We start from the raw sequence: 17,469 nt of genomic DNA, 5'->3' as shown, positions 1-17,469 counted from the left end.
TATATATATATATATATATATATATATATATATATATATATAATTATTATAATTTGCAATACACATATTCTAAGTGACATATTTAAAACTTTTACTCTCTCTATATATATATATATATATATATATAGAGAGAGAGAGAGAGAGAGAGAGAGAGAGAGTCATTATTTTTTAACTTCTCTTCAATATTTATTAATCTATTGATTTATTTATTGTATTATTTTTCTTTTTCATGGACCACCAAACTTTTTGAAGAGTGTTTCAAGTGACTCTTTCAGCAGGGCAAGCCTGACCATATGCTGTAAACTTTCAACTTATTTGTTTATTTATTTATCTATAATCAAACTCCTAAAATTTGTTTCCTCAAGGTTCTGAGTTTTCGCAGATTCGGTTTGTTTGTTTATGTATTTATTTATTTGTTTGGATTTTGTGTTTGTTTTATTTTATTGTATTGTCTATGTATCAAACTCCTGAAGTTGGTCTCCTCAAGGTTTTGAGTTTTCTCCAATTCCAGTTTGTTGTTGTTGTTGTTTTTAAAAAGCCAGATATTATTTCTCTATCCAACGGAGTCCATCTACTTTTTCAGCATTAGCTGCCTCTGTACCAGTCACTAAGGCATTCCAACTGAACCCACTGACCCAAATAATGACATCCAAAGTATGCATGCCATCTGTGTCAGACTCCATTTGATGTATCCTGCCCCATTCACTACACCCACAAGCATAGAAACCCAGAGTAGCTAATCAGAAGCTGTGTTGATAGTTGAACAATACACCCTCACTGACTTTGTAACTCACTTTTCTCACCATTTGGAGTTATAGGTGTGTTCTCCTCTAAAGAGCAGTCCCCTTACCTCAGTGTTTGTTTTTCATTTCCATCTAGCCATATCCTAATTCATCAAAGTGAAGCTAGCATTGTGTTTGTGTGAGGCCTAGCTTGAAAAGAGGGTATTGGCGTACACGGAGCAACAGAGAACCCACATATGTCAAACGGCAAAGTCTGGGCATTAATCTTCACGCTTCCATCTGCACATACTCTCGGAGAGGTGTGTGTTTGAGCAATTGGGTCAGGAAACTCACAGTTGTTAGTATTAACCTTAGTTATCAGCTCTCGCCAGTCTTACAACTTAGAGTTGCCAATATACAACTAATAGCTTTTTCAGTGCAATGATAGCATTGCAAAGCTTGTTTTACAATGCACACTGCAATAGAAAAGCACAACTTTAGAGGTCAATAGCTGTCCTCCAGGCTGATAGATGACATGGCTTTTGCTAAGTATACACAATTAGCAGCTTCTAAATGAGCCTTCGAAGGTCACATTCCATTCCGAGTGCATATTAATATATTTGATGTTGTATTTATGAATGTCATCGCAATTAAAGAACATTACTAGAATTATGCTCATCAGGAAAAAAAAAAAAAAATAGACAAAAAAACTAAACAAAAAAAAACATATGTGTTGTTTAAACATGCTGTCATTCTGAGCCTCCGCTTTTTGAGCTGGAGGTAAAATATACTTTGTGATAAATTGTGCAAAGATAATTGTTTTTTAATATCACCATAAATGCCACGACTGTATATGTAGTCATAATATTAGTGCAATTACTGTACTTGATCTAACGTCTCTGTTCGCATGTGTGGCAGTGGCGGTAAATCTGCTGATAGATTGCCCTCTTAGATTCCCAGCTTCAGTGTGTGTGTGTGTGTGTGTGTGTGTGTGCTCGAGTTGTGCATGAAGAAGCAAATATTAGAGTGAAATGGTTGTTTAAAAAAAACAAAAAAGCTAATGCTTGCAATAAGTTTTAATTTCCTGTGTAGTTTAGCAGCTGTCGGGTGGCCCTTAAAACAGAAGCTCAAAACGAAACTTAAAATGTAGTGATTACCCAAAAGAAGAGAGAAGTCAACTTAGACATTGCTGAAAATGTGTAGAACATTTCCCCACATAAGCTTCTGATGCCCTGGTGCATATCATAAAATGTGTTGCATAATGCCAGTGGTGTTCATTCCTGCTTCTCGATTGTAGTGTTCATTTTGTCAACCATTTCTAATTTAGTCTTAGCCTTAGTCTTTTAAATCAGTCTTAGACCTGTGTCAAATTTACTTTTTAAGACATCATATTTATCCAGTTTTTGTTTAGACAAGTATTAGTCAATCTAAATATCTGCACTCATGAAATTGCATAGCAGTGGCATGTACAGCAGTCCACTTTAATATTTTGTCTGAAAGAGATTTTGATATAGTTTTTATTTTTGAAAATACATTTATGTGTCATATTTTATTGTAAATGATATTGTATGTTGATATAATGACAGTTATCATTTATTGACCTCACTGTCATCTTGTAATTGTCTCGTTTTAGTCATGGGGAAAAAGCTTGAAAAAACATTTTTATCACAGTTTTCTTTCATAATGAAATGAACACAAGTTGAGGTCCATTGTCCTTTAGAATTAGGCCCAACCCCACATTTGAACCATGCAGCCAATCAATGATTATTAGAATTAAAAAATAAGGTCCCACTTTATATTAGGTGGCCTTAACTACTATGTACTTACATCAAAAAATAAGTACAATGTACTTATTGTGTTCATATTATAATGTAAAACACTTTTGCTGCTATTGAGGTGGGATAGGGGTAAGGTTAGGGAGAGGGTTGGAGGTATGGGTAAGTTTAGGGGTGGGTTAGGGTGCAAAGTATGGGTCAACAGTGTAATTATAAATGTAATTACAGAAATTAAATACAGATGTAATTACATGTTATTTTTTTAAGTACAATGTAAAAACATGTATGTACACAATAAGTACATTGTACTAAATTATTAATTAAAATATAAGTACATAGTAGTTAAGGCCACTTAATATAAAGTGGGTCCAAAAATAATTAATGCACTTTGTTGAATTTCTAAAGTTGTACCATACAACACTTCTAAATATTAGTAAGAAACTTCCAGACAAGCATGTTAGGGAAAGTTGTAACTAAACTCTGCAGGACGTTGGTCCTTCAGGTCCAAGATTGGTCACCGTATCACTTGGTTGTCCTTGAATTCCCTCCATTCATGACACAGAGAAAAGGCAATGTAGAGACTGTAATGTCCTCACATTCAGAACCCATCGAGATCAGAATGGAAACATGAGGAACTCAAAGATCAGGGGAGCTAGTCGTGTTACTGTTAATGTGGTCTGACTTGCTGCAAAGGTGGCTACAAGATTATGGGAGGTAGCATCTAACACCAATGGAAAGTCAGCACAATCCATCACACATTCTGCCTCTACGACATGAGTGTCAAACTCAGTTCCTGGAAGGTCACAGCCCTGCAGAGTTTAGATTCAACCCATATTATCAAATGCACCTGATCTATCTAATTAAGTCCTTCAGGCTTATTTGAAAACGACATGGTATGTGTGTTGGAACAGGGTTGGAACTAGACTCTTCAGGGCTGTGGGTTTGCCACCTGCTCTACAAGGGCCATACACCCCTGGAAACACTCTCTGGAGTTATGTCCCTTGTGGCTGGAGGAACCACCCAAATGTTCTTTTCTTTAAACGGACCTGTTATTCCAGTGACACTCACGAACAGACCCTCCCTTTCCGGACAGATTATCCTAGAGTGTTATCCAAACAAGACTCGCACGTTGTTTTCCTCGCAAGTGGCAGTGTCTGGTGAGTAGCGTGCCACCTGTTGGGAGCAAGAAGGGCCACAAAGCGAGGCAATCATGCTGGGATTACCCTGAGGTAACAAGAGAATTTGGATGAAGTCACGGCAGCTTTTGGTTGCCTTGCAATGAGAGGCTCCGACCCAGGGAGGGAGTTTAGGAAGTGCTGTTAAGAGAAAAGAATGAGAGAGATGGATAAAACAGAGGAAAAGTAGATGGGAAAGGAGGTAGAACAGATAAGGAAGAAGCATAAGATGGTGTTATGAGATGTTTTCTCATGGGGAATAATAGTTTATAATACAAAGCAGGCTTGCCAGAAAAGATCCTTTTGGCCTACTTGAACGCTTACTCGTCCTAAACGAGAATTTGGTTATATTGCCCATTCACTTTCTTTTCACTAAAATGTTCTTTTCACACTCTTCTAAAGGAATACATCGGATAGGTGTTTAATAAACATCACCCTCATTAAACAGGTTTTCCTTAAGACTGACTTGTGAAGTAGCTGTTCACACAACTTACAGACTAATCAGCTTTGAAAATGTTTAGTTCAGCCATCCCCTGTTCTTCCTTGTTTTATGGGAATATGCTGGAATATTCTTGATTGCAGTTCACCAGAGGCCATTTTGTCCTCTTGTAAACCACAGTCAGAGTGATTTTTCTCATCGGAAGACTGATTTATCTTTCTTTCGGAGACATGCCTAGGCTTGACATGATGAATGATCTAAAAGTGCTACTCATGGCCGAGACCCTGGCATCCACTCAGAAATGCTTTGTGTTTGATTCAGCATAGCAACATTCTCAAACCGAAGTACATGCTTTGCACCAATCATCAAATTCCCGTCGCAAGAATTTTCCCTTTCGACATAAACACATCAGCATCTCAAAAGAGGCTTTGCATCGGGATTGATTGGGGGAAACGATAACAACGGCTGAGCAAATGGAGACAAATTACGGCAAGCATTGTTGGTGCTCTGAGTGGCTGTCAAAACAGACGTAAAAAATGAACGTCAGGATTCTTTCTGACCCCTACCAGAGCTCGTTCCTTTCCTCTCCCTCCTGCTGCCACCCTGCGAGGGGAATGGGAACAGGGAAGGAGCGATTGTTGGTTTTAGGCCTCAGTGTACTTCCTGTAAACGATGGGAGTGCTTTGTAATGACATCCAGGTATGTTTGCTGTTCATTTTGCACAGCTCATCTGTGATCAGTGCTGGAGGACATGTGTGCCGGTGGAGATGTAGTAAGACAGGGAGGCATAGAGCAGGCAGATTTCCATTCCTCCTTCTGATGAGGATAGGGGGCCGCAGACACAGGCCTGCCAGGGGATGTTTACATTCCACCAGCAAGGCCACGCAATTCCTTTATTCAAAGCAGAGCTGAGGTAGAGCGGCGGAGTAAATGTGCAAGTAATCTGGGTATAACGGCATGTTTTCTCCAAGGGCCTGGGGCCAATGCAGTAGGTTCACGCCATTTACTTTATACTAAGAATGAATTAGAAAATAATTGCAGAGTCACCAGGCAGCAAAGTGCTCTTGAAACTTGATTTTACAATCAGTTTATTTCTGCCACACTTTATTTTTTTTCAGCCACTTCAGTTATTAGTCCAAGTATACAAATATTTATAAGCTAGAGGACTTTATAGCAAGCTTGCAAGAATGCCTCAGTGAACTACCTGGAGATTCCAGAACACTGTCAGTTGATTTTTTTATGTTTTTTTTTTCTGATTTGTTACCAGTGAACATTGCACTCTGGAAAATCTTGGCCCATGGTCATCCTTCAAATATGAATGAAACCAGGTTTGGGAACATATATATTTTATATATATGTGCTTATTTAGTTGGATGGGATAATTTCTGGTTTGCAGGAAAACCCATCACTTTGAAATCTTAGCTACTCTGCAGTGTTCAACACATTTATGTTTTTTCTTCTTATTCCAAAAGGTCAAGCCATGATCTTTACAGATGTTATATTGGAGTTCCCTGATACAAAGCAATGTAATGAAGCGACAAGAAATTAATAACATTTTTCAAGCTACATCTGCAACAAACAGAATTTGCCATCTGCTTGCTTTTAGCGAGTTGCTTCAAGGCCTCATTGGTCCAAAATCCCAACAAAGACAGCCATGGAAAGACAGCATTTTTTACTTCCCACTTGGAAAAATATGAAAGAACCTCACTTAACCCCTTCTCAAGCAACGCTCTATTTTGGATTTTTGGAAATGGATTGGGAAATTCATACATCCATTGGTCTTTTTTTAAGTTTGTAAAACTATGTAAATTCAATGTTTATTTGAGTTTGGTTGCTTCCAACACATTCTAAACTGGAAGAGTGGTAACTCAAATTCCATCACATCAATGATGATCAGAAGTTGGGCATCATAACATAGCGACATCCTGGTAGACACAAGTAATGATAAGCATACACTTTTTAGCAAACCAAATATATCCCACAGGGTTTTTAGCTAAATATTTGCAGATACAGGTGTGTAAAAAAACACCAAATGTAGAATAAATGCTGGTTAGTTAATGGAACATGTAAAATTGTATAAGCTAACAGTAGCTTTGATATAGTGTGTTTCCTTGCACACACACACACACACACACACAAACATTAGCACCTCCATCAGTCACTAGAATGCCTCTATGATTGGAAGTAGGTGAGGAAAGATATCCCACATCAAACTTTGTATGAAACGCAACATTAAACATTAAGTATGTTCTAATTGGCTTTTGCATAAAAGCATAAATACCTGACACTGGAAACACCCGGTTGGTTGGGACACTGTGAAAGATTAAACCAGCGCCCTGCATACTTCGCAATCACCATAATCACAGCATATCACCACCACCATGGTAACATTCTGTATGGACTAGTGGCTGGAATACTCTGATGCCGCCTTACAGTGTAGCTGAGATCCTGAGATACACAACCTTCACACTTGATAGGCCATCTTACAATACTTCCGTGATTCACGAAATTGTACCAAATCAATGACACGAGCCCAGTGAGCCCAGGTCCATACATCAACACAGCCTGTCAGCAGCAGCTCCACATGTGGAATGCAAAGGATGTATGTTACGGTGTATTAGTAAATGAAGAGAGAGGGGTGCCATTGCTTTGGAGTGCATTTCTGAAATTAGGATCCAGTTCAATCAGGGTTGCCTTTGTGTATTAGGGCTCTGGGTGGGAGTGGGATGGGGTGCTTTAATCTCCTCTGGTGCCAATTTGCATTGGAGCGTTGCCTCATGCTGCTCTCCATCACAAGGGACTGTTGAGTTGTACATCCTGTTTCATCTCCTCTGGCAGGCTCCTCATGTGTCTGGGGAAACAAGTTTTATCAAAAGTTCCATTGTGCAATGAACTGGGAAAATAATAAGGCATTATTTAAAAAGAAACCATAGAATGATGCACGGAATCTGGTAATGTGGCTATTTTAATGGTATGAATCATTTTTCTATAAACCTACACCTGCACAGGGCAGTATATTGCCCACATCATTATATCCTACTCAGTTTTCCTTCGGACTATTACATTTATTATATAAATGTTATATAAAGATATATTATGTAAACCTAACAGATAAATCAGAATTGCACAGAACTGAATCCCTGGATGAGATAATATGATTTAGCTGCAGTTGAAGGACATTGTTAGACATGACACTAAGCAGATATATTGTGACCAATGGTCAAGAAGTAACTATAATAATAGACAGATTTCTTTCCCAAATTGCTTTGACTTCACTAAAATATGAGAATCCAATGTTTCAGGAGTTTAGGACACAGAATAGGACACGTGCTTAATAGATTACTGATTTATTGCGTATTTTAGGTTTATGCATATACCTTTTATTTTAGATTAACAGTTGTGTTGTTGTTGTTGTTTCAATGCATTCTTAGATGTCAGTGTTTCATAGTCATGCAAAGATTTGATTTCAGAAACAGTATCACAGCTATTAAACGGTTTCTTGTTACGATTTTAAATCTGCAATTACGTCAGAATGATCTCGAAGTAAAAACAAATGCTAAAGTCTGATTTTGTGGTCGCTGTGCTTTAAAATAAAATTATTACAAGCTTAATTCAAGTGATGAAGGATTTTGAAAGTCCGACAGTAATCAGTGTCGAGTACTACTGTAAGGTTAACCCTGCCTGCTTTAAATGTTTGAAAATGATTAACAGCTGAAAACATCTGTTAAAAATTTAGAAAAGTAAACAAAGAGCAATCGAATGTAATCAGTTACATTGCTTTAATAAAGTAATTGAAATAGTTACACTACTTATTACATTTTAAATAGGGAAACTTGTAATCAGTAGCCTAAAACTGTACATTTCCAAAGTCACCTTCCCAGCACTGATTATAGGCAATTCCTATAGTTTTATACTGCATTAACACATTAACAACCCTGTATGCATGCATAATAATATTCTTTGTGGGCTGTTTATGATTTGTTCTCAAGAAATGCAACCATCAAAGATCATTTTATGATCTTGGTATTAAAATCAACTAGTGGGTGTAAAGCATGGACTAGCAATAATTCTGTAAATTGTGGGAAAGGATCGAACACTAACTTTGAACATGGTTTGAGTAATCCATCTCTAAATATAAATTGGATAATAATTTATTGTAGTTGGCATGCTAAGCTTACACCCATTAAGGGTTTCCTTAGGTCACAAGCTAAAGCAAAACTTGTAGAAAGTGTGTTGGTCTTCAGCTAAAGTCTGTTGTGCATCACGGGAGGTCTGGGAGGAGAGAGAACGAGGAACAGCGCCAGCGGCTACGAGTAAGCAAGCTCTCCCACTGACAAGTGTAAAAAAATAAACCAAGTAGCCGAATACACATTCCCAATGTAGAGCGTCTAAGCCCAGGAGCTTGATGATGAAGCTGTCTGATCCATGTAGCATCAATCTGATGCTTTCTAATCCTATTGACCTTTCTAGGCTATGTAGCATTTCGTGACCTTTGTTTGTGTGAAAATCCCTCTTTGTTGCAATACAATATCAGCCAGAGAGGGAAAACTTCCATATGCCCCAGTTCTGCCCAACCCCACCCACAACCAGGAGGCATGGCTACTGTGCGATGAGTCCTTGTAAACTCTGGCAGCTCTGAGCGCATGCTATTGCCATGAAATCAAGGATGGAGCCAAATATGAATAATTGGGGGAACAACATTTTAAGAATCAGTCACTGAAAAACCTTTACTAATTGAACTTAAAAATTGTGGTGTTAAGACTATTAACCAGTACCCAGTATCCCAAACATGACAGTATTGCTACCATAGGGTTTTCTGCAGGCAATGTCTGGCATCAAAGGTGTGATTCCACTGTGCATTTTTACAAAGCAATTTTCTGAGATTGTGAGTAATAAATTGCTAGCTCCATTCATTGCTGTAGGGTTTGAAAATTAGTGAAATCTGAGGTGGAGTTAAAACTTGTGCTGTAATAATCCCTACAGATACAACTCATTAAACACTTTAGAAGAGAAAGACTTTTACAGTAGATGTTTTGGAGGGAGAGACATAAACGTATAGACATAAATTATATAGAAATAAATTATACCATATTTATTGCATCAAAATGTGTTAAGGATTTACATGGGTTAGGGGTTGATCATTTTATCAGTTAGGTATTATTCATGCAACAATGCATGTACCTGGTATAGTTTTTATTGAGAACCATTGCTATATAGGTGATAACATTCAGGTGTAGTGCTCTTATGAATGTTTTTAGTATGCCTTTGTGAACATTTAAACTACTATACTGAATGAAATAGCATTCATTACGTTCATTAGTGGTGGGCCGTTATCGGCGTTAAAGTGCTGCGTTAACATGAGACTCTTATCGGGCGAAAAAAAAAATGGTTGGGAGCTGGGTCTATACTAAGCAAGCTATGACGACTTTCACCTTGATATTTTAGATAACTGACTGGGCCTTACTGAGGCCAGCCTAAAAGAGGCTCAGGACAGTTGACGGGCCACTGCTGCTCATCGTCACGAAAGCTTATCTTTTTCACGTGTTTTTAAGCCTTGCCTCTTGTCGATTTAAAAATGAAAGCATCCAAAAACAAACGCGGAAAAGCTGAACTGAGTAGCTGGTTACTTGCGCGCTGTTGTTCGGTGCGCACACGGAGAGAGAGCCGCGTATCAAGGACTGCGACACTAAACCGAGCTCTCTCCTGCGAAGTTCTCCTCGAAGTCCCTCCTGTTGAATGAACAAATACAAATCGCAGTTTGAACAAACAAAAAGATGTGAAAGAGCACAATTCAGTACTCGCGGTGTTCTGGTGTTCAGGGCTCACGCAGAGAAAGGCTTCTCAAAACATTTGAACATCGAATTTGCTTATTTTTGCTCTTGTGCCGACAAATACATACAAAATATGTCAAAATATCCTCCTTGGAAATTATGCTCGAAAAAACTGTAGGTTTATTTCTTAAGTGAAATTAAACAGTTGAGGTAAAAAATGGGATGTGTATTATATTGGATGCGTTCATCGTCTCTTAAAGTGACCGCGCCTAATTTAGCGACTGGCTGCTGTAATGTTAATCCAAGAAAATGAAAATCACTCACTGCTCTTGACTGAATTACTTTGTAGTTTTAACAATCAAACCAAAAATTATTCAGACACCAGATATAATTTTTGATATATATATATTGCAAAACTGTAATAATGTGAGAAATTTTATAGGTGTCTGAATAAATGTAGGTTTGATTGTATATTTCATTTTTACATTGAAGACTATCCAGTGCTATTTTACATTTAATTATTTGGTTTCTGTACCTTGACACCTACAAACTTGAAAAAAAACTTAAACATTGTGTAAATACAAATTCAACAATTTCAAACAGGGTCCACTGGTACAATCTTCACCGGGTCCCGCTGACCCCAGCTACGGTCCTGCTCACGCCTGTTTCACACATACTCCGTCTGCAGTGCGTATGCAGTCCATGTGCCTTACTTATGTGGTGCAGCACGGACTCGATTTGCTTTCACACAGGACGCGTTTGCAGTTCGCTACTTAGTACGTAAACGATCGCTGCACTGCTGCAGAAGCAACGCTCCTGGAAGGCAACTGGAATCTGTTAACATGGGTGCGTAAAAGAATATGCAACGCATACGCACTGCAATGTGGAATTAGTTTACAGCTTTTTCAAGCACTTTGTGATGCATTTTGGAAACAGGAGATAAGCCCCTTTTCTAATGCACCACCTGGCTTGATAAACCCCTCCAAAGACTTACTGTTTGTCAGTTTTATTTGGGTAACACACATATTCTGAATGCCTTCGGCAGAATTCGAATGAGCCATTTTAATCTAGATTAATTTCAAGATCACAGTGAGATTAATCTAGATTAAAACAAAATATCTATGCCCACCACTAATATATATATATATATATATATATATATATATATATATATATATATATATATATATATATATATATATATGGAGAAAGAGAGAGAGAGAGCGAAAGAGAGAAAGAATTTATTTAAAAAAATGTATGCATTCACCTTACCAAATGTAGTATCAAGTTAGCAATAACCTATCCATGGGCTTTGTTTTTTCTTTATTGCTGTCAGTTTAAGTAACGGCTATTTCTCACTTTAATAACTTGTTAAAGTGTCGAATTATGTGGAATATTAGCAGCATTTGGCAACACAGCAGAGGATGTGCCCTTGCTCTCACTCATAACTATATATATCATGAAGGGCCATTTCTCAGAAAGTTTGAAAACAAAGGACACTCAATTACACAGACAGCTTCTGTTTGCACAGCCAATTAACTGCTTTGTGCTTTTGCCGCATTTTTCAGAAGGACAGCTGTTCCTCATCTAGCCAGGACTGCTAGTTCTAGTCCATCCGGTCCTCTGTTGGCCGGTCTAGAATTCCCTCCACAAGCAACACTGCATATGTCCTGCTCATAAACCTTTAGCACTTCCATGTGGGTGTAAAGTCCCTCTCCTCTCATCCCTACATGACGCCTCCACTAACCTCTGCAGCCAGTTTACATCTACATTATCAAGTGTCAGTTTGACTACTTCTTTAAACTCAAACCATATTTTCCTTCCGTCAAATTCCTAATGGGAATTTGAACTCATTGCCCTTGAAACTCTACGTACCCCATGTTAATAGCACATTTGCATGCACTGTAAGGTTTTTGGCCTGTGGAATCAAAGATGATACCCTAATTCCCTGTCCTAAAGATTATATTGAGTTGCAGAGTATTAGCTATGCCACCATGTGGTAACACTTGGAAAGAAAGCAAACCTAAAATCTGATATGGCCCTAAAAGTAGTACCTGCTAATTACATAATGGGAATTAGGTATTCTGAGATATCGAAAGGTAACAGATACGAGCAATTGTTCCTGGGCTTTGGTGTGTTGTTCCAATGCGCCACCTTTTATGCGCCCTATCACCGTCTGCCCAGCGCCTCAACAGATAAGCATGTGGGAAACAAGAAATGGATTTATTTGATGCTCCGTAACAACACAGTCTGGCAAAAGTGGGCCGACAAGTGAGAGACAACCCCTTAATGAGAATCCTCAAAGGGAACAAGGCAGAGGGCAAAGCAATGACTCCCGTGCCAGAGTTATTTGGAGAGGAGATATTTCACAGGCTTACACAACTGAGATTCCCTACAAAGAACTGTCTTTAGAGGGTTTCTCAAAAAAAAAGAGCTTTTGAGAAGTTCAGCCTGAATTCAGGCGTTTAACCTCCTTGCAATTATTATTATTTTTTATTTATTTCTAACATGTGTTTGAGAATGATAATTATGTATGGTCAATGGACACAATTAAATTGGTTCAAAGAAATGATAGTGTGTAGGGGGAGTTGTGTTGAATACAAAACAGTATGGTTGCAGGCAATGCATCACACGTTAGTTTAAAGCAAAGAGAATATAATTACCCTTAATTTTAAAGTAGTGAAGAATCTATAGAATGATAATCAGGATGATGAAATCAACAGACATTCAAGTTAGTTCACAGTACAAGGTGACCTAAGATTTTTCTTTGAGCTAAAACGAACACCGAACTTATTCAAAAAGATATTTTATTCCCATTCTTTAATTTCAAAATGATAGATCACATTATAATAATATCCCGTTTGGATTCCAAGGCACAAGTTTTTGGTTGCTTAGCGGGCATTAAATTGACTTAGTTTCCCTGTTTCAACACTAGCGCTATGTTCTTATCTCAAAGATATTAATATCATTTTTTTATTATTATTTTGACATCACTTATAAGATTATAGGTTGTTATCTGAAAATATATAAACATGTTTGTTTTAAGCAGAAAATGTGCAGCCAAATTTATAACTGCATGTCATGTTATCTGAACTGAACCAGTCCTAATGGGCATTTATTTGACATTCGCCACTGTCACCATCCTCCTCTTTTGAACGCAACAGCCTTTCGCTTTCTATTCTACTGAACACAGTGGTATCATAGGCTTTGACATCAGAGTAAATGTAAAATTCATGGATTTGGTTTGCCCAGAGCATATGGATTAAGCTACAGGGGTAGTTAGTCAGGTCAGCGGAAGAAAGAGAAATTGCTTTTTCCGAACTTTGTGCATTATGGGAGTCACAACGGCATAACGAAAGTCAAAGAAGAGCATTGATGTGTTCTCCAAATTTTGTTTGTTTGCCTGATTATGCATTCTGAACCTACATTTTTCTTGTGTTTCTTTCATTGTTGCAGCTGTTCGCATGACAGTGGACATCTATAGGGCATTGCTCATAGTTGCGACATGAAGAAATATATTTTTGTTTGATGTCAAAGCCTATAACAACACGCCTTGGGGTGTAAAAAAAGATTCTGTAAGAAAACAACCACATACTCCTTGTTCCTGTGAAAAAGTAATGACTGAACTGATTGTAAGTAGAAAAAATAAATAGCCCTGCTATTTTCTCATCACAGAAAGCCTTTTGTATTCGATATTTGACGTGATATTCATAGCCAATTCATTTATAGATTTTTCCCCTCACACAACCTCATATGACAAATGTGACAGAAACAAGCTTGTTCTCTTCACATTCTATCACACGCACGAAGTCACGAAGAAATGAGCATGGTTGAGATTTGCGCACAAGTACACCACCAAAATGTCCTAAATACCAGTGGGAATTCACACTGGATTATCTTTGAGCCCAGGGTTTTATAGGAGTGGGAGACGATTGAATAAATCGTTAGTGCCCATAAAACAGGGCTTGAGACATTATCTTGAACACCACATTCTTTTTTGTGTCATGTGCAAAACACAGCAAAAGATGCGACACGCAAACACTTAGGTCAAAGACATTCGTGTAAAACATGTTTATATACCAAAAATAAATATAAAAAATAAAATGGAAAACAAAAAATGCAATCTGTATTGGTTTTATAAAGAATGTTGCACAGCTCGACAGTGTGAGCATTTCACTCAAATTTACAAATAATACGGTCTATAAAAAGTTTTGATTGGACTTAAATAGTCTAAAAAGTTTCTAACATTACATTGTAAATTTGGGTTAGATGAAAAGGAATCATGAAACAGCCTATAATGTGGCTTAAAAAAGGAGCCCGGTCTCGTGAAAATGCATATCAGCAGCACCATTTTTTGGGTTATTTTTTATTTTTTTAAACTTACTATGTGTTCCACATAGCTGTTAATGTACATATAATATGCATTTTGGCATACATATAATACACACCTACCTCACACTCCTAAATCTACCAATTGCGTATCATGTGCACATTTCTGTGTCTATCTGAGTATAGTACACCAAATAGAAACAGAAAACCATGTCACTAAAATGCACTTTTATGAGATCGGGTTACGATTTAGAGCATTTATGATGATTAAGTTGTGTGAGTAGTGCATTTTCTTCTTTTTTTTTTTCTCCCTGGTGTTTTAGAATGAGCAGCCAGCAATTGTGAAGCATAGCAATTTCAAAATAAGAGTCCCTTTGTTTTTCATGCTTGTTCTAATTAAAAGTCCCATATTATGTCTCTCTCTCTCTCTCTCTCGCTCTCTCTCTCTCTCCTGGTTATTATTGGTATTTCAGTTACACAATAAATCAACAAAACTATCTTCTGTCCTGGCCAGTAATGTCTTATTGTATGCTTTAGGAAAGACAGAAACACATTATCTGATACTGCACTTTTCACTGCACTTTTTCAGCTTAAGTGTTGTAATTTAATTCGACCATCTGTTGTGTTTCCTCAGGTGCCAGGATTCAGTATGAAAGGATTGGAAGTGATGTCACTATGCAGTGCGGCTCGCTGGACAACGACGCCTCGGCTACATGGAAGGTGAACGGTACAGACGTGAAGGCCCGCCGACGGGAAGAAGGACCGCGGCTCATCCTGATGGAAGTGAACATGAGTAGCAACGGCCTGTACAGCTGCTTCCAGAACCCCGACGGCCAGCGGCGTGACCAGATCAATCTCCGCGTTGGACGTAAGTAGTGTCTGTTTATCCTGCTTTCCTCTTCCTCATATTCACTACATCCTTCCAAGAACTCGGAATAACCCTGCACAGTGTTTACCAAGACACTTATTTTTTCTAAACAAGCACTGCGCTCGTTTCCACCACTTGCTGCACGGTTATCTCTTACAGGCCGGTAACCTCTTGTTTGGATGTCTCCTTTGTGATTTGAAGAGTCTAAATATTAACAACAAACGTCATTGTTTGACCCGAGCGCTCCTCGGTTCTCCTCCGGCCCCTGATCCCAAGCCTTGTCTTCTCCATCAAACAGCTGCTTCTATCTGTGTGGGAGTCACTGGGTGCAAGTTTTATGTCTTATCTGTTTGTCAACTGGATTAATTTGTCATGCTAGATCTTTTTTATGAGGACACACAACACGATGGGAGAGCTGATGGGAGATGTCTAGATGTGCGCAATACGACAGCCTCCCCCTGGCTTCTGAGTGGCCCCCCAAAAAACAATTCAGTCACAAAAAACATGAGCATTCAAAATAAGTCAATTGTAAATCAGATAGACAATTTAATATAATAAATAAATATGTGATGTAGCTGCATGTTAAACATATAATGTCTTTGGATAGGCCGAGCACTTCATAAACATGCATAACAAAGGTGGTCGACGTGGTTTATGCGATCTTACCCTTAAATCCTTTACCTCAACTCTTATATAACCCCAAGGCTAAATTATGAACTGCCATGCTGCAAAGCACCATAATCAATATTATGTGACAAGATGCTACCCGTAACGCCACCTGACAGCAATTTCATTGCCTAATCAAATTAGACGAATGAAGAGGGGAAAAGTGGAGATGAGTCCTCTTATGAGAACATGACGAGGAATGTGCTTCATCACCCGCCTCTGCATGCTTCCACTGCTCCTGAAAATAACTTGTACAAAATGTAAGCGAGATCACATGATTGCTAAAAATGGTCTAATTCATCTAAAGGAAATTCATTTTACAAGCTTTAAAAATGCATGGTTTCAAGAGCATGCAGATTTTATTGGCAAAAACTACAGCACATTTCCACTTTGTTTCTTTTATTCTGTCTCTGCAAGCTAAATGTCTTGATTGTCTATCTCGATTGTTTCTCGTAAGATAAAATAGAGAACAAATTCAAGGGATGGGGTAGTCGCTTCAAGCCCAAATCACTTTCATACAGGGTTGGAAAGATGCGATGGTGAGTGAATGATGACAGAATTTACATTAATCCTACATGTCTCCTCTGTTTACTTCTGGAATTAACATCTGTTCCAGTTGATCTAAACACAAGCGATCAGTCGAGACAGATTGCCATTTACACCTAAATGCATCTCTTGTGACCTCAGATTTGTAACCACATACTTCACCTGCTACATCAGCGTGTTACTGCATGTGGATGAAGCACAAAAAGTTTTAAAAAGTCCGCACAGTTTAGCAGATGGTCCCGTTTTAGAATCTTTTAACCGAGCGAAGGTGAGAACAGTATTTCATTGTGTGACTTTACAGCACATAAAACCGATTGTGAGCTTAGCCTGACGGGCTGGTGGCCCTGGGGCCGCAGTTCCTCTCTCACAGCGGCTGGGTCACGGGCAAGCCGGCTCAGCTAACAAGATAAGTTCTGCATCTAAGTGCCTGAATGAAAATGGCATGGTCCCAATCCCACAGACAGGGAGAGGCCCCTCCGCAAGTACGTCAAACGCTCTGCCTATCTGTGACAGGAGCGCTCGCCAGGAATTAGAGGGGAAGAACCGGGCCTGGCCATTTACAGGGATTCCTGTAGTTCCTCTAAACAGTCTTTAGTGGTCATTCAACCAAAACAGCTTGTAGGTCAACTTTCACAAACAAACCATAGGAAATGAGTTATGGTTTCCTTGATAATTATGATGGTTTTGTTTGTGCCCACGGATGATTCAAGCTAGCAGGATCCAGTTGCAGTGAACGTTTTTGTTTCTTTCTAGTATTTCTTAAGCATTGTACTAGCTAGCCTCACCCCCAGTGAAATCCTAATGGTTCCAAGTCTGTAAATGCCAACTACTGTATGTTCTCAATGTCCATGCATTTCTGGTTTAAGTTTGGACTGGTAGCTAGAAACAGGAAATTTGAAGAAATTCTACGAAGAGGGAAGAGGAGTCGAATCCGTTAGCATCTCAAACTGGACTCAAACCTATTTTACCCACACGACACGAGCACCATGGCACAACATCTCAAGCATATTTCCATTAACTATTGCACCACAACTCAGAATAGTCGCAACATATTTGAGTTCCCAAAAGGCCCCCGGGTTCATCTTTGTGGGTATCTTACTCACATATAGTAAGCTTAATAAAGTTAGTTAAAGTCGTGTAGAAATGTGAATAGCAACAAATCTTTACGTCTGTTTTAT

At 38.5% G+C, this 17,469-nt stretch overlaps 1 protein-coding gene across 1 annotated transcript in view; it reads left to right on the top strand.

Annotated features, from left to right (window-relative positions):
- The window catches only part of cntfr (ciliary neurotrophic factor receptor), a 169,163-nt gene that overhangs the window by 75,103 nt on the left and 76,591 nt on the right, over positions 1-17,469 (top strand). The window contains exon 3 of the mRNA XM_052568029.1: positions 14,846-15,079. Coding sequence (XP_052423989.1) covers positions 14,846-15,079 — 234 coding nt within the window. The remainder of the gene's footprint in view (positions 1-14,845; positions 15,080-17,469) is intronic.

Source organism: Carassius gibelio, chromosome B10 (assembly GCF_023724105.1).
Source record: "Carassius gibelio isolate Cgi1373 ecotype wild population from Czech Republic chromosome B10, carGib1.2-hapl.c, whole genome shotgun sequence".
NCBI lineage: Eukaryota > Metazoa > Chordata > Actinopteri > Cypriniformes > Cyprinidae > Carassius > Carassius gibelio.
Note: the sequence above shows the minus strand (reverse complement) of the source record. Positions and strands in the feature narration are given on the sequence as shown.